We start from the raw sequence: 23,757 nt of genomic DNA on the forward strand, positions 1-23,757 counted from the left end.
GAGGTGTGTTAATGTCCACATTGTGTTGAGAATGTAAAACTAATCATTTTTGGAGGTGACAAGCTTCTTCTACGCGTTATAACTTGCCGAGTATTTCCAGCATTTCAGAGCCATGGAATGAATGCGGTTTCCCGCATGTGGTAACGCAGGCTGCCATTCCTTGACAAAAACTACATGTTTGGAAAAAGGAGGGAAGCGAGCTCTCATGTGAAATGTAGAATCACACGACGATGTCACTTTATGGCTAAAGTCAATATATAGTCAATGCTATATTTCCTGCATATTTCCTATTTTCCTTAAAAACACTGAATTAACCTAATTACTTATTGAGTAGGCTATGTAGGCCCACTGAACATACATTTTCACACTGCCCCAAAAGACACAGAAAAACGCTGATTAAACATGTTCGGTTCAAAACAAACCCTGAACACGCCATCAAACGCTGACAGTAACACACTGATCAGCCAATACCCAAACATGTTTGTTGGTGTTTGTCTGTGCAGTGTGAATTGGTCTTTACACTTAAAGGTGCTGTAAGCAATTTCTGAAAAAACACTGTTGAAATTGGATCAAAATGAGCGCCACAACATACTTGCAGCCAATCAGCAGGGAGCGTCATCTCATGATCCCAGGTGAAAAAAACATAGGCTACACTTCTATAATGTACTTAAAGTGCTCTATTTTCGTGCACTAATTTTGTACTTAATATACTAAAAATTCTTCTTTAGTACTAGGCTACTTAAGATCATCTTTAGATCATCTAAGTGTACTCAACTGTGCTATTTTGAGACAGTAATATGAACTAAAATGTGCTTCTATCTCTGTATTTAACAAATATATTTAGCTACCACTTGTAGTACACTATAGATCCAAATGCACGATAAGTGGTATCTAAATACATTTTTTAAATACAGAGATAGTATATTAAAAGCACATTTTAGTTTATATTTCATGGTGTCTCAAAATATCACAGTTGAGTACACTTAGATGCTCTTAGAATTTTTAGTATAGGAAGAGCACTTTAAGTATATTATAGAAATGTACTTTTTTTCAACTGGGATGGGCGATGAGAGAGAGAGTGAGCAGGAGGAAGATTTGAAGAAAGACTGTAAAAAGAGAAATGGCTGAGAGGCATTACAAAAAAGAAAAGGTTAGAGGAATATCACTGGAAAAAGAAGGGTTATGATCAGGAAAGAGCTAGGACCCGCATCAATATTATAAAAGTTTTCCAGAGCCGGAGAGACCGAAATGGGAAGATTTGAAAATGGATGCTGAGGTAGTATTGTTTCTGCTCCATATGTGAGTAACATAGTTTTTTTTTTTTTTGAGTGTGTGCTGCTGCTGACTAACAACCAACTCTTGCTTGTATATACTCTTGTGTATACTGTTCCTTTTTTGTTTTTCCTTGTCGGTCGTTCATCATCTCTGCTTTATATTTTGCGAAGCTTTATTTTGCTTTGCTTCTGCTATGATAAAAAGACATTCACTCTTGCTTTGTGTGTTTGTGTATCTGATTTCAAATATCAACAGTGTTCAGCAGTGATTCTCAGAAATGGCTTACTGCACCTTTAAGTTGGACTTCTGTGCAAGCGGTCATGTATTTTAATTATGCAGTAACCTATAATGAGCTTAATCCTAAATATACCATTAACGTGTATGGACAGTAGGAAGTATTGTGTTACTCTAACCATAACATCACATGAAAACTTAAATAATCAGTCATGAAAAAAGTGATGTTTATGGAACTCACACAAACCTCAACTACATGAAACATGACCAAGGTAACCATCAACAAACCAATCATTTTGAGTATAATAACAAACACATTCTGACATAACAAGACAAAAAGTCAAAAAGTTACTATATGTGTTACAAAATCAACAGCAATGTAAATAAAACTGTAACAAATTAATTAGGCCCTATGCATCCCCCCATGCATGCTGGGAAGAGTGTGAATGAACCACAAAACCAATTTTTCCCCATAAAGACTACACTGAGATGCACAATGTTCTGCTTTCTGTTCCTGAAAGCAGTAAGTTGACTGAAACTTCCAGAATTGTAAGTAATCACAAAAATACAATAAAGTATTTTTTTTTTTTTTACAGTGCATTATAATATGTAGTTATTATCATTGTTTATATGTTCTAATATGTTTCAGATGACCTAGTGACATTTAGTGACACAGTCAAATCTGAAAACATGCTTCCAGAATTCCATCTTCCAATATACAAAGTATGCAATGTCTCTTTATTTGGTTTTCCCAAAATATTTTGTTTTCTTCACTGGGCCAAGCTGATGTTTGCTTGAGGTTGAAACCTATGGATTGACTGGAAAATTAGTGAAAATTATGCACAGGATCTCAACAGGATAACAGGATACATGGCAAGTCTATCACTTCATCTGTTGACAATTTACTGTGGTCACAGCTGCCATATGTGTCATGGTGACTCCCTTGGTTTGTCCAGTTGTATTCAAGGCAAAACATGACCAGTAGCTTGTGAATATAAATCTATATTTTTAAGATGGTTCCCAAGAGGCTTGAGATCATTTATATGACAGAGATACATTAACCATATAATTTTTGGTAATCATGTCATTGTGAAGATCTCAAGATAAAAGCTGAATCAGATCCACATAAACCAGGCCAAATATTTATGAATTTTAAAAGAGGTTCTGGAAACAGTCAATGCTGACACAATCTACAAAGAGGTTTCTGTCAGAACTGCTCCTTTTGGCCAAACTAAACACTGGGATGAGCAGACACAGTTTTGTGTTCTGCTTATTTTGGAATACAAACAATATGCTTAGGTCACATCCCATTCCCAAAGAGTGAATATGTGAAAATATTATTTAAATTTGCTCGTCAAATAGGCTACAAGCCTATCAAATAGCTACATTTATGCTCTTACACCTAAGGTTTTGAAGAGGTTGTTTTACTTTAAGAATTTTACCTTTTTGTTACATATAACTATGAAAGGGTTAAAGTTTCCTTTCGAAGTGGAACTTCAACGCTGCGTCATGGAGTTGATGCTATGGGGAACACCCTCAGTGTATTGGGTGTCTCAATATGTGTAACAAACAGCAATTTATTGGCCGACAGCAGTCCATGATGTCACAAGTGGAGCGCCCATGAGTATAAGAGGCCACCTGCAAGACACGTCATCAACATTTTTGTTTACCTCCCTCCACAACTATTGTTGGGTCTTAAAATAGGGGTATCACTTTGGATAGATGTTCTACTAAAGCCGAATCAGTCAAGCTCTTTATTCAAGGCAGGATTCAGCTGTTCTCCACCAGTTATATTGGGCTATTGAAGTAGAACCTAAGCTTCCTTGTGGTTCCCAGGGGGTCTAGAGTCTGGGTGATAAAAGTGGTAGGCACTCTGCATTATGCCCTGCTCTCATTCTCCCTTCTTTCCTGAGTAGGAGTGAAGGTTGTAGCTTGATGGGCTTATTACTAAGGTTTTTAACACTTTGCATGCTCCCTTTCTTAAGCTACTCTTAAGATAACCCTTAGGGTAGAGCAGGATGAACAGAATTGTGTAAGGTACTCAATTCCATTCAACTCTCACAAACTCACAAAATTCCCTTAGTTTCATTTTGTCCCCTCCTCAACTATGGTTGAGTCAGGCCCAATGCTCCCCTATTGCTGGGTGTTGTGCAATATCTCTTATTGATCCATGCTTGGAGAACCTTGCAAGTCGAGGCAGTTTGCCTGGTGGCCTCCCTTCTTGTTATGGTAGCACTCTATAATCAGATGAGTGCATGGAGTCTTCTTGTGATTCCTGGAGAAGAACTTTGCTCAAGTACGGATGAGAGCTCTTTCACTATGACTCGAGCCTAAGCTCCCCTGTGGTTTCCCTAGGGGTTAAGTTGCAATGGCAAGATTTTATGGCTTTTATTCTATGACACCCTCATATTTGCATCCCTTCAGATGAAGTGAAGGTTACATTCTCCCCCTTTGGAAGTATTGGTAAATCGAAGGTTGTAGTTGAATTACTCCCTAAGGCCTTTGTCAAAGTAGACATAGCTAGCACTTTATAAGAGCTTTTGCTCTTGGGGACTTTTAGGCTTTTTGCCTGCCCTGCAAGGGAGGGAGGAAGGTTGTAAAGACAGCGACTTCCCTTGCAATAGAGCATAGAAGCTTGGATAAGTTCTCTTATTATTCCAGAAAAACATTGGGCTTAGGTAGTGGCTTCACTTAGCTGTCGCAATTTCAGTATCAATGAGTAGCAGTTTGCGCCTTGAGGATAGACGCACTCTGACTTCTGCTAAGTGATCTGTAGAGTCACTCTATGTTATGCCCACTATGCTTGTGCATATCCACAGCTTAGTGAGGCAGTGATCCCCTAAGCATGGCCTAGTGGGTATTGGTTTCCCATAGCATCAACTCACAGCATTGAAGTTCCACATCACATTTGCAGTGGAAACACTATTCAGTAAAGCACCACCTACTCAATTAAGTAACCGTTAATGGACACCTTTTGAGGAAGCGCACCAAGTGTGTTTTGTTGTATCAAAACATGGATGACATTCGAAATCTGAGCTGTTCACTTTAAACTTTACATTTATTTAAATTTGTCTCCTTTAGCGTTCGTTCAGAATATGGCTTTGTCCATTCAGTCATATTTGTTTCACTCCTGTGAAAGTGATGTAGGTTATGACAAAATAAGTAGGGGTCTTAACAAAATCCAATCACAAGGAGTCCCAGGAAATGCATGTTAATACCAGGTGGAAATGGCACATCTCAGCAGAACGCTTGTGATCAGATCACCGTCAACCTCATCTAATACCATGGCCTAAGCTTGTGTAAAAAAATAGTTATGAATAATCAGTTACAATCATAGAATGATTAATAAATGATATGCATTTATAATAATAAACATATAGCTTGAAACACTAAAAGCAACTTGGTAAACCTGTTATGATGTGGAACTTTCAGTTTTTGTCAACTGGAATGGATTCAATTTTGTATGATGGTTTACAGAACGTTTTCATTAATAACCCACAAAATGTTGTGGTCTTCTAGTTGTTTTTAATAGACAATATACATCTGCGCTAGCAAAAATAATGTATAACAATGGTTAATCTAAAAGATAATAACATCAACAGATAAGCTTGCTTGGACAACATATTCACATTGGTCAAAAACTGCACACACAGCTATGAGAAAATCATAATCATTCCAAGCTGTAGACGGGTACTGTGTAGGTGGATGAGTGCTATGAGATTACAATTCCCCTTCCACCCCTTCTTTCCATGGAGGTTACAGAAACTGGACGGCTTCTTCTAAGACACACCCAATTAACCTACAGAGATGAGGACAGGCCCTGGAACCCCCTACGTGCCTTCATTTATTATACGCCCACGTAGCAGAGACTTGCACGTTGCTATGTGGGTGTATTGTGAATTCTGGCAGTCAGTGTGTGAACCTTTTTCTGTGTCTAGAGTTCTCTGGGGTTCAGGATGAAGTGTTTGACCTGGACAGCTGTGAGAATGGAGCAATGGTTGGAAATCATTATTACCAGTGGTCACAAACCCTTTAGAATGTGTTTTGAAATGTTTCTGTATTTAATTATAAATGTGAACCCACACATTTAAAACCAACAGATTGGAGAATTCATATGTTGCAAGAGGCATGTCTGAATGTTTAGGTCATAAATCTAAACTCCAACTCTTATTTTTTTTTTTCAAGTGCTTTAATAAAAACTACTGCTTTTGTGTTGGTTATTAATTTGGTCTCTTTGTGCACAGGTAAACTGCTCAGATCTGGACCAGGGCATCACTGAGCTCCTGGACAGTCTGAGGTGCAACCTGGTGGCGTTGGATGGACCAAAGCATAACGTCCCAGAAGTGTTTTATTGGATTTAGGTCAGGTGAACGTGGGGGCCATTCAATGGTATCAGTTCCTTCATCCTCCAGGAACTGCCTGCATACTCTTGCCACATGATGCCGGGCATTGTCGTGCACCAATAGGAACCCAGGACCCACTGCACCAGCGTAATGTCTGACAATGGGTCCAAGGATTTCAGCCAGATATCTAATGGCAGTCAGTGTGCCATTGTCTAGCCTGCAGAGATCTGTGCGTCCCTCCATGGATATGCCTCCCCAGACCTTCACTGACCCACCACCAAACTCGGTCATGCTGAACAATGTTACAGGCAGCATAACGTTCTCCACGGCTTCTCCAGACCCTTTCCCATCTGTCACATGTTCAGGGTGAACTTGCTCTCATCTGTGAAAAGCACAGGGCTCCAGCGGCGGACCTGCCAATTCTGGTGTTCAATGGCAAATGCCAATCGAGCTCCACGGTGCCGGGCAGTGAGCACAGGGCCCACTAGAGGACGTAGGGCCCTCAGGCCACCCTCATGAAGTCTGTTTCTGATTGTTTGGTCAGAGACATTCACACCTGCTGGAGGTCATTTTGTAGGGCTCTGGCAGTGCTCATCCTGATCCTCCCTGCACAAAGGAGCAGATACTGGTCCTGCTGATGGGTTAAGGACCTTCTATGGCCCTGTCCAGCTCTCCTAGAGTACCTGAATCTCCTTCATGCTCTTGAGACTGTGTTGGGGGACACAGCAAACCACCTGGCAATGGCACGTATTGATGTGCCATCCTGGAGGAGTTGGACTGCCTGTGCAACCTCTGTAGGGTCCAGGTGTCACCTCATGCTACCAGTAATGACACTGACCTTAGCCAAATGCAAAACTAGTGAAAAACAGTCAGATAAGGTAAGTAGGGAAAAAATGTAATCTGTAAAACCATTCCTGTTTTGGGAGTTGTCTCATTGTTGCCCATCTAGTGCACCTGTTGTTAATTTAATTAACACCAAAGCAGAAACTGATTAACAACCCCCTCTGCTTCTTAACTGACCAGAACAATGGAGCTACAGGATCAACTTAAGCTTACGATGCTTTTGGGAAACGCTGCCCAGATCAATATCCCAGGAGTTTAACTGGCTTGATGCTATTCTCTGATTAAAAAGTGTTCCTTTCATTTTTTGAGCAGTGTATATGTGACTGCATAGCATCTGTTTGCATAAAAATCTCCAAATCACACTCTGTCCGTCAAATGGATCATTATGGTGTACACAAGACAGTCAGTTTGAGCCCACAAACTAAATGACATGAATCAGAGACAGGGATTTTGCAGTAGTCTATTCAAAGCTGGTTTTGTATACAAACATGCACAAGTCAAGATGACAGTTGCAAGCTTGCAATAAACCCCTTAAGTTAAGAAAACCTTTAGTTATAATTTGAAGTCTTTAATCACTAACACCCTGCTATACTGGACGTGATCGTCCCGTCACATCAAATAAACACAATAATTGATGTCTACAGCAGTGGGTGCGTAGCGCTGATAGTAGATGGATATCCTGTTCTATTTCTGATGCAATACGTACGCGTGTGCTACTTCTAAAATCAAGACAAATAGACAAAGACATATCATTGAGCTGATCTTGTTTGGACGCTCGCTTTGACAACAGCCGTGCCAATGGACACGCCCGGTTCAGACAGTGTGTAAAGGTTTTCTTAACCTTCCCACTTTGGGGTTTACTGGAACCGGCTGCAGAACATTAGGATGAAAACTTTTTTCTTTACAGAACATTTAAATTCCTCTGACTCTAAAATTGATTGCACCCGTCTAATCCTGGGAGAGCATAAGTAACCAATCTAAAAGTCATGTAGCCTACATTGCCAATACAGATGTGCGGAGGAAGATAAAGTTAGAACGAAAAAAAAGGCAGGAAGAGGGGAGAGGAGGAATGAGGGATAAAAGGGTGTGGAAGCTTAAGTTATTAAATGCATCATTTGTTTTGCAAGAGTGAAGAGCACCACCCAAAAACTGAATGTAAATTTTCTTTATCATGTTATTTATATCGTGACTAATGCTGAGTGTTTTCATAGTGGGCAGCAGGGAAAACATTTTTTACAAACTTAATTAAAAGAGATTGCTTAATTTTTTCCTATCCCATTATCTATTGCAATAAGACATATGCTTTTATTTAACAAAGAGTATTTTGATAGTTTAGCCTACATGTTGCAATATCATCCTATGAAAAGGTCAGAAATGTTGGCAATTCATATTTTAGTTATGAAATCCGAGCATGTTTTTTGCAGATTTTCGATAAGTTTTGCTTTTTTAATTGATTGTCCTAAGTTTTCCCATAAAGCTGTTATGAGTCATTCATAATGATGGTGTCTGCATGGGATATTAATAGATCCTATAGTTTGCGGGCACCCAGGTCTCTCAAACTTGCAATTTGGTCAGCTAACAAAAATACCAATTTGGGTGTGTAAAACAACTAGTGGGACTATGGGGTAGAGAGTAGGTTTTTTGCCTGGGCTGGGGGCTTGCTTGGAGTAGATTCTTTTGTGCAGATGAAGTCAGGGTGTGGTCATGAAATAAACAGATCCAAAGGGTTGAAAATGAACTTGCTCTGCTCTCATTTTGTGGCAGTGAAAAATCTAATGAGGCACTGTACAGACTTCCACCCTGTGTTTATGTAGCTGTTAGGGGAAAATCTTCACAACCCTATTCTAGTTCCAACCCTCATTTTAGCTGAACAAACATACTGAAATGAGAACAGAAAAGATTTTGAAACTTCAAGTTTTTTGCTGAAACCAGCTGGATTTCTTTTGGAAAGTAACACTGACCAGAAATCTCTTTTCCTGCTTTCTTTCTAAAATTAACACTGTTGTATGCACTCACATTTATTACTCTTTACAGATGCATGCTCAGTTGTACGATTCGATTCTTATTTTTAATACTTATTTTTACTTAGAACAGTGTAACTGATTTTACTAAGGGCATCAAATAAGCAGACAGTTGTATACATTGAATCAACTAAATTGATCAGTCAATGTATTGAATGAGAGAGTTGCAGGATGCAGTTGCTCCTGTAAATGTCAACTTCAGGATTTTGGGAATGGTGGATGGGGAAGGCAGAGTGGGAGTGAAAACTGTGGTGGCGTTACAGCTGAGAGGTCAAGAATTTTGTTATTGAGTCAAAGATTTTCTCCGCACTTTTGCTTTGCCGGTCTGACCAAAAATCAACAAAGAGGGAATGTTGGAGCTCTCCTGCCAGACCCACATCCTATTACTTGTCTCAACTCCCAACCACAGTGTTTGTAACCAGCAACACAAATATATAAGACTTCACCGCAATGGCAGCAAACAGGCAGACCGGTGTATAGATAAAACATACAGTAAGAAGATCTGAAAGGCTTTCTGTCTAAAACAGCATATCGGGATGTACAGAGACGGTGTCCCTTAGTGATAATAAAGACTGAATGAAGAATAAAGGCTCTTTGTTTTTCACGTGAACATACGAGAAATGCACATATGCATTTTAGGGAGTGGAAAATAGGAACCAGGCAACTGGAATATGGACAAAGTCAATAAACGTTGCCTTACACACACAAGAGAGGACAGTGAAATTTTGTCTTCCCACTTTTTTCTTCTTTTTTTCACTTCCTCCATTGACCACATTCAGCAAACACTGTTTCATCATCTGAAAAAGGCAGCATCTGTTGGGCACATGCTGCTCCTTTTTGTAGGAGCACTGAGCCATATTTTAATTTCAGTTTCAAGACTGTGGTGCATAGTGTGGATATTGACACAATGCCACTGGAGAGAGAAATTCTGAAGCTTCTGTTTTTACACAACATGTAACTTTTAGAGCATCAGCAATTTTAAAAACTACAGCACGATGCATACTACTTCTTTTTGCCAGCATATGCCCTGTAATTAGAAGTGAAACTTTGTTGTGGTTTTCATGTGCATCTGTCTTGTCACCTATATATATTTATTGTTTCCTGCTACTCTCTTTTTTCCTATTTAGGGGCCGAGCACCGATGGTGTGAATGACTCAGATTGTGTTAATTGCTCAGTAAATTCTTCTTCTTCTCCGAAATTAATCGCATTTTTGAGGGCCTAAACATGTTCGAAAACTCATGAAACTTTGCACACATGTCAGAAGTGGTGAAAATTTATGTCTGATGTGGGTTTCAGAATTAGGTGTGGCAAAATGGCTCGATAGCGCCACGTACAAAATTCGTTTCACGTACAGGTATGAATGTTGGTAGACACATGTAACAGCCCAATACCTACAAAAAAGTCCCCGGGTGCAGAATTTGAAAACCCAACAGGAAGTGAGATTATTTTCTCAGCAAAATTTTTGCATTTTTTGCCATTTCCAGACATTGTACTTTAACAAACTCCTCCTAGAGCTTTAATCAGAGCAACATCATATTTGGTCAGTCTAATCTAAAGGCCTTTGTGACATTAAATTGCAAAGATTTAGAGTTTTCACTGAAGGGCGTGTTCGTGGTGGCCTGACAAATTTCAGTTAGTCATAGCGCCACCTGCTGGCAACAGGAAATGGCATGCTTTGCACTGTAATTCACTCACAGAAACACATTTAAAGATGCCACAAATTACCAAACATGTTAGAAACATGTTAAATCATGGAACACTTTGCTAAGTGCTAATGTATGCAATTAATGCCACAAAACAGGAAGTTGCTGTAACTGCCCCAAACTTCACAAGTTTGATAATAGTCCAGGGCAGAGTTTCCCAAAAGCATCGTAAGCTTAAAGGGATAGTTCACCCAAAAATGAAAATTTGATGTTTATCTGCTTACCCCCAGTGCATCCAAGATGTAGGTGACTTTTTTTCTTCAGTCGAACGCAAATTATGATTTTTAACTGCAACCGCTGCCGTCTGTCAGTCAAATAATAGCAGTAGATGGGAACTTCAACTATAACAGTAAATAAAACTAGCTTAGAAAAATCCAAATTAAACCATGCGGCTTGTGACAACACATTGATGTCCTAAGACACGAAACGATCGGTTTGTGCCAGAAACCGAACATTATTTATATAATTTTTACCTCTAATACACCACTATGTCCAACTTCGTTCAGCTTCCTGTTAGTGAGGTCAAAAAACGCGTTGTGATGACGGAAGTGATGTCTCGCCCATATACTTCAATGAGCGCGAGACATCACTTCCGTTGTCAGAGCGCGATCAGACATCACTAAGCGAATGCTGAACGCAGTTGGACATAGTGGTGTATTAGAGGTAAAAAATGATATAAATACTGTTTGGTTTCTCGCACAAACCGATCGTTTCGTGTCTTAGGACATCAATGTGTCGTCACGAGCCGCAGGGTTTAATTTGGATTTGTCTATGGAAGTTTTTTTGACTCTTATTGTTCAAGTTCCCAATCACTGCTATTATTTGACTGACAGACGGCAGCGGTTGCAGTTAAAAATCATAATTTGCGTTCGACTGAAGAAAAAAAGTCATCCACATCTTGGATGCACTGGGGGTAAGCAGATAAACATCAAATTTTCATTTTTGGGTGAACTATCCCTTTAAGTTGATCGTAGCTTCATTGCCACCAATGGAGCTACGATCAACTTAGGCTTACAATGCTTTTGGGAAACTCTGCTCTGGCCTGAAGAAATCTACATGGAAATATTCAGTTATAGTCAAAGCGCCACCTGCTGGCAGCAGGAAGAGTGGCACGTCATCTGACTTTGCCATATATTTCCTGTATTTACTCGCTTACATGCATGTCACCCTCTATTCGCTGTTTTCCTAAGGCGTCCGGGTGGCGAGGGCCCTTTCATCGCTGCTTGCAGCTTTATTGTTTCTTGTTTTAACAAATGGTCCATTCATACATATATGGTGTTTCTTAACTTTTTGTCAGGTACAGATGTTGTGATATGGTTGAGTTTTGAGTTTATCATGTTTTAACTATTTAGAGAGACATTATTTGGTATATAAAAAATATCTACCAGCTTTTTTGCATTTACTCAACTTCAGGGTGAATTAACGTTTCAAGTTAAAGTTGGTCTATAGTGTCAATGAACACTATACATCAATACAATTAAACATTTTTCATAGTTTTTACATGTAGATTCAAGCTCAGTTTTGAAATTTAGCAAATGATACCTATTTCTGATTTAAAACAGGAAGTGTTAGGTACAAGACCTAGATCTCTACTAAACTTCACCAAAGGCAACCCTGCTTTTTGTAACAAAACACAATTTTTAAAAAACAATAGAGATCAAACATATATTCATTAATAACTATTATTTTCACATCATTGTGTCCTCATGCTATGACCACACACATTTTTCAAATGCAGAACTTATGGATATTCCCCTGTTATAGCAAGTTATGAAATTTACGTTTGCCCTAGTAGCTTACAGCTTAACTTGAAATTTCCACTTTAAAAAAAAGGTTCCACTATTACGTTCATGTTAACACTTTACAATAAGGTCTCATTTGTTAACATTATGTATTAACTAACATGAACTATCTATGATCAATACATCTGTTACAGTATTTATTAATCTGTGTTAATGTTAGTTAATAAAAATCCAGCTGTTCGTTGTTAGTTCATATTAGCTCACAATGCATTAACTATTGTTAGCAAATACAACATTTAATTTCCATAATTTATTAATAAATGTTGAAATTAACATTAATTAATAAATGCTGTAAAAGTATTGTTCATTCTTAGTTCATGTTAACTAAAGTAGTTAAGTAATGTTAACTAATGAAACCTTATTGTAAAGTGTTCCCAAATTTATTATCATAAAAACATTCTAACAAAACAGGGCAAATGTTAGACATCACAGTATTCAGCTAAGACTAGCTGTGATATTTTTATTGTAATGTCAACTTATTCCATAGTATTTTATTTGGTTTAATGTTCATTGGTTTGACCCCTAAAAATAATGAAACCACTTTCTCATATATAGCGGTCATCATGACCAATATTTCCTCTTCACAATTTCTGTTATTTGACATCATGTGATTTGTGTTTTTCAAAATAGGCCACACACACACACCCACACACACAAAACTCTCTTCTAAAGTCTACGCATTTTTGAACAGTAAATAATCCTTGCAGTCCTGAAGACAGAGGGGACCAAAAAAGACCATTAAAGAAAAAGAAAAAGAAAAAGAAAGTTTATTTTCATCATTATACCAATGCCCAGAACTTTTTACCATCTCCTTTGAAGTTCAACAAATAAAAGCAAGTCAGCTGTGACTTAAAGAGCGAAGAGAAGAGAACTTGCCCATATTGGATGGAAATGCATTATATTTAAAAGTTAAGTACATATAATCATGGGGTTAGTGAAATGTACTCTTACATCTGTTTTTCTGTCTGCCACTGATAAACACCTTGGCATATGTGTTTATATAGTGTGCCTGACAATCTGCTGCCTGAAATCTACAGCCATTACATAATAGGCTACATGATTTAACAATTATACACACAAGACTGACTAACTAAGTTTATTTATTTATTTTTTACTGTGACATTAAGGCAAACCCTCTTTTCAATTTTCCACTGAAACTGCTATCAGGAAATAGAGAGATAAGAAAAAGGAAGATTTTTTTTAGAAATGTCTAAAAAATAATCAAAATTGTACTGTTGCACTTGAGTTGAGCTACATGGTTCTCAACTCGTTATTAAAGAACAGTGCATTAAAGTTTCTCAAAAACTAAATGTAGTTTCTATTTTTTATAGAAAAATTGAAAGAAGTGAATATAAAATTGTAAAAATAATATTGTTTCTTGTGTCTGAGAGCTCTTGAAGTGTTGTATATCCACATTAGTCCTACACTAATAACAACCTGCTATAGAAGCTATACAATTATTGTCATTTACCACAAATTAGTGTTTTGAAAGATAGATTATTATGACAAAAATGAGATCACATTTTTTTTTTTTTTAAATAGGCATTAGTCACAAACAACTCATGAAGATGAATACAAAAGAAATACACCAACATCGCAAATCATTGTCATATATAGCAGAGGCCCTTTTTAGAATCTCTTGAAATTTCCTTTCCACAGCATGTTATGAAATAATTTTTTTTTTTTTTTTTTTTTTTTGCCTATTCTAACTTCCTCAATAAGTCAATCTAATTTGCTGATCAAAAACCACATCTTGGTCTGGGTGCCTTATAGATTCTTTGCTATAAACACATATAAATACCTTAGGTCGAGGGACAAGACTGAATTGTTTAATTTTCTTATTTATAATCTTGTTTGTTCATATACACTTAGGCTATAGAAAGGCATTCAGAAACAGAACAATAGGGGGCGCCCGAGTCACAGAGAAAACAAGACGATGTGGAGCTGCCCTCTGCTGGTATAACATGGTAATGCGAAAAACGGGATTTGTTCTAAATCAAATTTGAAGATCAGTTGTACAAACTTACCCCATTAAAATAATAATAATAATAATCTTTGGAACTTTAAAAGGCAAAATTAGGGTTATCCAGATAATCCATTATTATATAGGCCTATTAGCCTATATAAAGATTTTAATCTCTGACAACTCTATAATGCTTAGAAATGGTCAAGTCAACTGAGCAAGCCTTTCTTCTGCCTCTTATTTCGGGTAACATCCCAGAAAGTAACAATAGCAGTAAATAACTAAAGTAGGCCTATATAACATTATTGAATAATGTGGTAGAAACCCTGTGCATATGACTGCCTCGATTAATTAAAACTACGTTTGTAAAATATAACCTGTGCTAGTCAACAACATCACAGCAGGTGTACAGACAAAAAAAAAAAAAAAAAAAAAAAAAAATCTCATTTATATCAGGAGAACACAACACTGTTCCACAAGAGGGCAATATTCTTTTTTCTTAAATACAGCCAGTGGAGTCGTATAAAATATCAAGCCGTGAAACTATAGAGCAATGTTATTTACAAACACACAAAACAGAAAAAACTAATTATCTCAGATAAATGGAGAGTATTGATATTGCGATATCTTTTATATTTTTACGCAGATATTGATATCTGCGTAAAAACTTATCTAATGAGGTGAAGGTTTTCCTTTACACCCTCCTGTTTCCTTGATAAGATACTGCAACAGTGACATCACTGACAAACCCAGAGAGTATTTATAGTGTCAAATACGCACATTTAGCTATCCTTGAATGAATGAATGAATGATGCGACGTAAGTCTATAGGTGGAGAGCCAGTTCAGTGGATGGGGATTTTCCCAGGATGTCTCCCATCCAGATACGGTCCAGGCTCAACACTGCTTAGCTTCACTGGACAACCAGTCTTGGGCGATATGGCTGTGTGAAAGCATCAATTTGAACAGGACACACACACACACACACACACACACACACACACACACACACACACACACACACACACACACACACACACACACACACACACACACACACAGGTTTGTTTTGCTGTCAAAGTGAGGACATAATAATGGTTTTTATACTGTACAAACTGTACATTCTATCCCCCTACACTACCCCTAACCCTAAACCTACCCATCACAGAAAACATTCTGCATTTTTAATAAAACATTGTTTACTATGTTTTTTAAAGCTATTTTAAATATGTTTACGTCGTAATACCACCCACCATTATACAAATTTGTGTCCTCATAAATCACAAATCGCGCGGGCACGCACACACACGCACGCACACACACTGAGTTTACAAGGACAAAGATTTTAGATTTTGCCATCGTTGTTGGGAACAGGGAATACCTGTCTCTCTCTCTGTGTGTGTGTGTGTGTGTGTGTGTGTGTGTGTGTAATATATATATATATATATATATATATATATATATATATATATATATATATATATATATATATATATATTTCTGACTTATTAGTGTGATACATCTTGTGAACCCTGACTATTCCTAACACACTCTGAACCTTAACCAGCAAATATTCATCTTCTGTAAGCCTCGCATACCCAACATTAAATGCAATAAGAGGAGTACCGAGATTTGACGTACTGTATTGTGTGAGTCATGGAAGTCCTTTGAGTGGGGCGTGATCTGAGCTAAGGCACATTTGTAGCGCATTACACATCTGCAAAAGGGATGTTCCCTGAGCTTATAAGAGAGCCTATAAGTTTTGAGGTCCTGAATGAACAGTTACATCTGGAGGAGAGAAGGTCAAGGAAAGGGTGAATAAACCTGGGTAAAGATTGGTCCGAATAGGTATGTGAATAACAGCTGATTTATTTAATTCTATATTATTTATATGTGTGATTACACATTATATTAAAAGTGTAACTTTGAAAAAAATCACACTCAGTTATTTTACATTTTTGATGATGATGATGATGATGATTACTAAAATAGTGTTTTCCTTCCAAAAGTAATTTTTTTAAATATTTTTCCATTATTTCTAGCATTTTGATAATAAAATGGACATCAAGCCAGTATTAAGGAGTTTTGGCTCCCTGATCCGAGCCATTCTTACGTTTCTTTTTGCTCTCCTGGTCCTTGGGGTGATGTTATGGGCATACATTTTTGGCTTCCAGATAGCTACATCTCCATTTAACATCATCTCATTGGGTTTCTATGGAGTGCTGCTGAGCTTCCACGTCCTAATTCAGAGTCTTTTTGCCTTTGTGGAGCATCGGCGCATGAATGCAAGACGCAAACCTTGCTCGTACACAAAATCCATTGGCTTTACAATATCAGCCTATCAGGAGGACCCTGCTTATCTCCGAGAGTGCCTTCTGTCAGTACGGGCTCTACAGTACCCATCTGAGCTGCTACGCATTGTCATGGTGGTGGACGGAAACTCAGAAGATGACCGCTACATGATGGAGATGTTTCGTGAGGTCTTTGCAGACCAGGATCCTGGCTGTTATATATGGCAAAACAACTACCACTCTTGGAACCCCACTGGCCAAGAAAAAGATCCAGCTGAAGCTGACGGTCTAGAAGGAAATGATGGGGTGATGTTTGAAGACCCTCAGCGTTTAGAGGTTGAAGAACTCATTAGGACTAAGAAGTGTGTGTGCATCATGCAAAAATGGGGAGGAAAGAGGGAAGTGATGTATACAGCATTCAAGGCACTAGGATCCTCTGTGGATTACATACAGGTTAGTGATATTTACAAGCACATAAGCTTATACTAAGTACAATTTGAGCATCGAATTTTAGGGTAACAAGTAATGTGTATGAAAGAAATACTCCATAACTCTTCCATTTTTTTCATATTCTACTTTTTTATCAGGTATGTGACTCAGACACAAAATTAGACCCTTTGGCCACAGTGGAGCTCTGCAAGGTGCTGGAGAGTAACCAGAAATATGGTGCCGTGGGAGGCGACGTGATGATCCTTAACCTCAAAGACTCCTATATCAGCTTCATGAGCAGCCTGCGCTACTGGATGGCGTTTAACATTGAGAGATCCTGCCAGTCCTTCTTTAACTGTGTCTCCTGTATCAGCGGCCCCTTAGGTAATTCAGAACCTCTCAGAAGTTTATATAAATCAATACTGACCCTATGTACTATGTATAAATGCATGTTCTTGGTCTTATATTGAATGAGTCATCGATGCAGCTTATTTCAAATAAAAAACTTTGTCTTTATTTGATATTTAATCAAAATATATTTAATCAAATAACTCTGAAACAGCATTCTTTTGCCACGGATGTCACTACAGTCTATTGGATAAAATTAAGCCAAACTGCTATTTATTCATTGTTTTAGCAAACTATAACATTCGGCTCCATTTTATTGCAATCTAATCAATTCAAGATGGATAAAATCAAGTCCCGTTCTACAAATTTTCCTCATTGAATATTTCGTTTCATTCAAACACATTACAAAAATGTGTTACAAACAGCATGTTTGCTTCTGAACTGTCTAATGTAGCATCAATAAAATGTTTTTTTTTTTTTACGTATTTAAACTATCTTTGGTTCACTAATTAAACACTGAAATGTTGTTGTACGAGATTGACCCTAGTAGGCATATTTTACTTCTTTGATCTTAGTTTTAACATTTTGTCCGTTGCAATAACTAAGTTTCATTATTTTTGCTTCAGGTCTTTATAGGAATGACCTTCTACAGCAGTTTCTGGAATCCTGGTACAACCAGAAGTTTCTCGGCACCCACTGTACTTTTGGCGATGACCGGCATCTCACCAATCGAATGCTAAGCATGGGCTATGCTACAAAGTAAGTACTTACAGTATGGCCAAATATGAATCACCACTGATGAATAATGATCGTCCTCCAATACAAGCATGACAGTCTGTTGAATACTTCTAAACTGTTTCAACCTGACATGTTTTAACAGTGAGTTTCTGTTCCTATAAGGTACACTGCCCGTTCTAAGTGCTACACCGAGACTCCCGCACAGTTTCTGCGCTGGCTCAATCAGCAGACGCGTTGGACCAAATCCTACTTTCGTGAATGGCTCTATAATGCTATGTGGTGGCACAAGCATAACCTGTGGATGACCTACGAATCCATTGTCTCGGGCATCTTTCCTTTTTTTGTCACTGCCACTATTATCAAACTCTTCTGGACAGGCACTCTGTGGGACATTTTGTGGGTTTTGTGCTGCATCCAGTTGATTGGTCTGGTAAAGGCAGCCTATGCCTGCATCCTGAGACAAAATGCAGTGATGCTCTTCATGTCTTTATACTCTGCCCTCTACATGACCAGCCTCCTGCCTGCCAAATACTTTGCCATTATCACCATGAACAAAAGCAGCTGGGGGACATCGGGCCGTCGTAAGATGGTGGGGAACTATATTCCCCTGGTACCACTTTCAGTGTGGGCAGCCATCTTGTTGGGAGGCCTGGGGTACACAATCTTCAGGGAATACAATGAGGAATGGACAACAGATGGTAAAAAAGAAGAGATCAAGTTTTTGATATATGGATCTGTAGCTTATGTCTGCTACTGGCTTATAATGATCGGCCTCTATTGGATGTGGTTTCGGAGATTACTTCGAAAGCGCTCACAGAGTTACACTGTGAATGTGTAGGACAAAGATTTGCGCACATTTTTTATTTATTTAAGAAAACTTGCACTTTTTCATGTTTTTCCATGCAATTTTATTTATAGATTGTTTTTAAACTTGCAATTGTATTTATGAAATTTTGGTATGGTACATTTTTATACAATTTATGTTATGTATTAATATGATATGGAAACTACCTGTCTTTATGAAATATGATTTTATTAAATGTGCAGAAATCAATCATTTACAGTCAACATTGATGCTGTGGGGTTTTAAATTAAACAAATATAGCAGTGAACCAAATTTTACAGATATGTTATTTTTAGTGAAGGAATTCTAACATATCAATTTACATCACTGAGCTTACTGAAGTGATATTGATTTATTGTTGAGATAACTGAACACACTAAGACCACCTGTTACAACACTTATTTGCTTATTATTTGAAGAATGCAGATAAAGAGATACATACCTGACACAGTGTGCTGCCGATGATATTTTAGCATTTGTTGAATGACTACTAACATAAATATGATTTCATGAGAAGCAATTGTGATGTGTGCTGATTTACAATGCTTGTAATTCTTTCTGATGTAATGTGACAGGGCATTTTGTTGTCTTTTAGCACTTGAACAGAGCATGTTTAGTCAGTATATTTATTGTCAGTATTATTTTGTAAATGTGAACTGTTATTTAAACAATGCAAGAGAATAAATAAATTATTTTTTAATGGAAGACGTGCTAAAATTATTTCAAACATTGCCTTTGACAAAATTATTTCACCATGAATTATTATCTAATTAAAATAACAATATGTACAACAAAAAATATTCCTTGTTTTGCACTGCTGGAATGATCTCAGCATTTTAAACATGGCTCTTGTTTAGAGTAAAAAGAAATTTGTGACATTTGATGAAAAATTGTTTGTTTTGATGGACAAAAATATATAAAATGACACAAAACCTGAATTTGACTACATTTTAAAACATTTTCCAGCAATGTAGGATGTGGACTGCACCTCTAAACACAGTTTTACAATATCTGAAAAAAATATATAGGGAGGATTCCGTGACATTTGTACATCCAGACCAGCACTGACATAAATCAGTTTGAGTGTCATTTAACAGCAGAATCAATAACACTGTAGGATAACAGCCCACAAATAAACTACGTTTACCCATAATTTACCTATGGGATGGATAATGTACGCGTGATCAAGTAAATGATTTACCGTTTTGTGTGATTTAAAGCATCTAGAACACAGAGTGAATCAGAAAAGGGTGGGTGCCATTTGGGGGTAATTGCTTCATGCAAAACATTTTATGAAGTACGTTTGTGTGTTATAGCTTGTTTAGACTGTTACCAAAGGCAACCAAGGTGGATCCCAATTATATGAGGTTAAAAAGCTGTTAATGAAAAAAATCTGGAATGATCTCTTTAAAACAATATAAGTGTTACGAAGGGGAGGCTCAGGCTGGAGATCCAAGTGCAGCGTTTATTAAAGTAGAGTGGTCGCACAGGCAGGGTCAAAACAGGAACAAACAGGAACAGTGAGGAACAGGCAGAATCATAGTCAAGGGACAGGCAAAGATCAGGACAGGCAGCAATGGGTCAAAAAACAGGAAACAGGCAGTAACGGAAACAGGAAACAGGCAGTAACGGCAACAAGGAACAGGCAGACAGGGAATACAGGGAAACGCTCGGAATTGCAACAACAGTTAAACAATACTTCGCGGTGAGGTGGTGTGAGTGGAAGTCCTTTATAGTCCTGATAATGAGCAGCAGCTGGGTGTGGTGATTAGTGATTAGTGTTAAGTGTGTGCAGGTGAGTGGCAGAGAGGATGATGGGAGATGTAGTCCGGGAACTGACAGGAACAGACGGTGATCATAACATAACGCCCCCCTCCCGGAAGGCGCGTCCTCGCGACCTAAAGGAACAGCTAGGGAGGGGGGTGTGGGTGCATTGGAGATCTAACAGTAGCCGGGAACGGGATCTCCAATGCAGCCCCAGGGACTCAGGCAGCCACGGTGGGTCAGGTGGCTCGGGCGGCCACAGCAGGTTAGGTGGCCTGGGCGGCCACGGCAGGTCGGGTGGTTCAGGCAACCACGGCAGGTCAGGTGGTTCGGACAGCCACAGCAGGTCAGGTGGCTCGGGCGGCCACGGCAGGTCAGGTGATTCGGACAGCCACGGCAGGTCAGGTGGCTTGGACGGCCACGGCAGGACAGAGTCCATACATGGCCCTAGTGGCCTACAGTCCATGAATGGCCATAGTAGTTCAGAGGCCCTTAAAGGCCATGGTTGAGCAGGGTCCCCACCCACAAGCTCCCCACCCCTAGGTATACTGCCCCCCCCCCCAAAAAGTTCTTGGGGAAATCAAGGGAGGCATTGGCGGGTTCATGGGCAAGGAGCTCGGGTGGCGCCAGCAGGGCAGATGGCCTGAGCGGCAGCGGTAGAGCAAATGGTCCAGGCGGTGGTGGCAGGGCCGACCAAGGCTGCTCTGTGGCCGTATCAAGGAGAGCGGGCAGTTCGGTGACGGCCTCCATGGCCGTATCAAGGAGAGCGGGCAGTTCGGTGACGGCCTCCATGGCCGTATCAGGGAGAGCAGACAGCTCCGAGACGGCAGCGGGCTCGGGCTGCTCCGGGACGGCAGCGGGCTCGGGCTGCTCCGGGACGGCAGCGGGCTCGGGCTGCTCCGGGACGGCAGCGGGCTCGGGCTGCTCCGGGACGGCAGCGGGCTCGGGCTGCTCCGGGACGGCAGCGGGCTCGGGCTGCTCCGGGACGGCAGCGGGCTCGGGCTGCTCCGGGACGGCAGCGGGCTCGGGCTGCTCCGGGACGGCAATAGAGCTCGAGTTCCTCAACGCACGTAGGACAGCCAAGACATAAAAAGTGAGCACAGCCCTCTGGGCCAAGACAGGACAGACCAGGAGAGCAGGCTGTGCTGGAGCGGACTCACTGGCTGGAGCGGACTCAATGGCTGGAACAACCCCTGCATCCTTGAGCACCGCAGGGGCGGCCATCTTGCCCGTGGGCACTGGCAAAGCAGCCATTTCGTCCATCGCGTTCAGGGTGCTTAAGTCCACTGCAATAGGCGAACAAGAGTCCATAGCAACCGGCGAGCTTGAGAGCGTTGAAACCGGCGAGCTTGAGAGCGTTGAAACCGGCGAGCTTGAGAGCGTTGAAACCGGCGAGCTTGAGAGCGTTGAAACCGGCGAGCTTGAGAGCGCTGAAACCGGCGAGCTTGAGAGCGCTGAAACCGGCGAGCTTGAGAGCGCTGAAACCGGCGAGCTTGAGAGCGCTGAAACCGGCGAGCTTGAGAGCGTTGAAACCGGCGAGCTTGAGAGCATTGAAACCGGCTGGCTTGAGTGCGAAGCGGCCGGCGGGCTTGAGTGCGAAGCGGCCGGCGGGCTTGAGTGCGAAGCGGCCGGCGGGCTTGAGTGCGAAGCGGCCGGCGGGCTTGAGTGCGAAGCGGCCGGCTGGCTTGAGTGCGAAGCGGCCACCGGGCTTGAGAGCGAAGCGCCCGACGGAGACTTGGGGATGCCAGCTGCTCGGACTGAAATCAACGGTGGATCGGTCACACTGGAACGCAACACTCTCCGCTCCCGGACTGATCTAGAGACCTGACGTGACTCTGGGCGATCAGCGGCGACGTGACTTTGCTCTGGGCGATCAGCGAAGGCGTGACGTTGCTCTGGGCGATCAGCGAAGGCGTGACGTTGCTCTGGGCGATCAGCGAAGGCGTGACGTTGCTCTGGGCGATCAGCGAAGGCGTGACGTTGCTCTGGGCGATCAGCGAAGGCGTGACGTTGCTCTGGGCGATCAGCGAAGGCGTGACGTTGCTCTGGGCGATCAGCGAAGGCGTGACGTTGCTCTGGGCGATCAGCGAAGGCGTGACGTTGCTCTGGGCGATCAGCGAAGGCGTGACGTTGCTCTGGGCGATCAGCGAAGGCGTGACGTTGCTCTGGGCGATCAGCGAAGGCGTGACGTTGCTCTGGGCGATCAGCGGAGACGTGACGTTGCTCTGGGCGATCAGCGGAGACGTGACTCATTGTTGCGGCCACCATTTGGTGAGTGTCATCTGGCGCGGCGGCCATCACACACCCAGACGAGGAATCGCGTTCCTCCGCGACACCCACAGTAAACGGAGATCCACTCAGTAGCAACGCCAGCTCTATATACTGTTCTAAAGTCCCATTTGGCTCATGTATTGGCATAATAGAGCTGAGCGGTTCAGACAGTCCCCCGCGAAAGAATGTCATAAGACATAACTCAAAGCATGTTAACGGAGCCAGTTCAATAAAGTCCAAAACATAATCTTCAATGGATCTGTCTCCTTGACGGAGACCGATCAACTGGGCGGATGGATTCATAATTGTTGAGACAGGAACACTCACGGTAGCTGCTGGATCTTGGTAGTGGCGAAGTATTCCGTTACGAAGGGGAGGCTCAGGCTGGAGATCCAAGTGCAGCGTTTATTAAAGTAGAGTGGTCGTACAGGCAGGGTCAAAACAGGAACAAACAGGAACAGTGAGGAACAGGCAGAATCGTAGTCAAGGGACAGGCAAAGATCAGGACAGGCAGCAATGGGTCAAAAAACAGGAAACAGGCAGTAACGGCAACAAGAAACGGGCAGACAGGGCAGACAGGGCAGACAGGGCAGACAGGGCAGACAGGGCAGACAGGGCAGACAGGGCAGACAGGGCAGACAGGGAATACAGGGAATACAGGGAATACAGGGAATACAGGGAATACAGGGAATACAGGGAATACAGGGAATACAGGGAATACAGGGAATACAGGGAATACAGGGAATACAGGGAAACGCTCGGAATTGCAACAACAGTTAAACAATACTTCGCGGTGAGGTGGTGTGAGTGGAAGTCCTTTATAGTCCTGATAATGAGCAGCAGCTGGGTGTGGTGATTAGTGATTAGTGTTAAGTGTGTGCAGGTGAGT

The 23,757-nt window shown here is 40.8% G+C and overlaps 1 protein-coding gene across 1 annotated transcript; it reads left to right on the top strand.

Moving 5' to 3' along the window:
* The first annotated feature begins 15,918 nt into the window (after positions 1-15,918).
* On the top strand, positions 15,919-19,724 carry has1 (hyaluronan synthase 1). Its single transcript, XM_067395513.1, has 5 exons — positions 15,919-16,031; positions 16,226-16,927; positions 17,062-17,287; positions 17,878-18,010; positions 18,152-19,724. The coding sequence occupies exons 2-5, from the start codon at positions 16,241-16,243 to the stop codon at positions 18,825-18,827; spliced, it is 1,722 nt and encodes a 573-aa protein (XP_067251614.1). The 5' UTR covers positions 15,919-16,031; positions 16,226-16,240; the 3' UTR covers positions 18,828-19,724.
* Positions 19,725-23,757: the final 4,033 nt, after the last annotated feature.

This window comes from Chanodichthys erythropterus, chromosome 2 (genome assembly GCF_024489055.1).
Source record: "Chanodichthys erythropterus isolate Z2021 chromosome 2, ASM2448905v1, whole genome shotgun sequence".
Lineage (NCBI taxonomy): Eukaryota > Metazoa > Chordata > Actinopteri > Cypriniformes > Xenocyprididae > Chanodichthys > Chanodichthys erythropterus.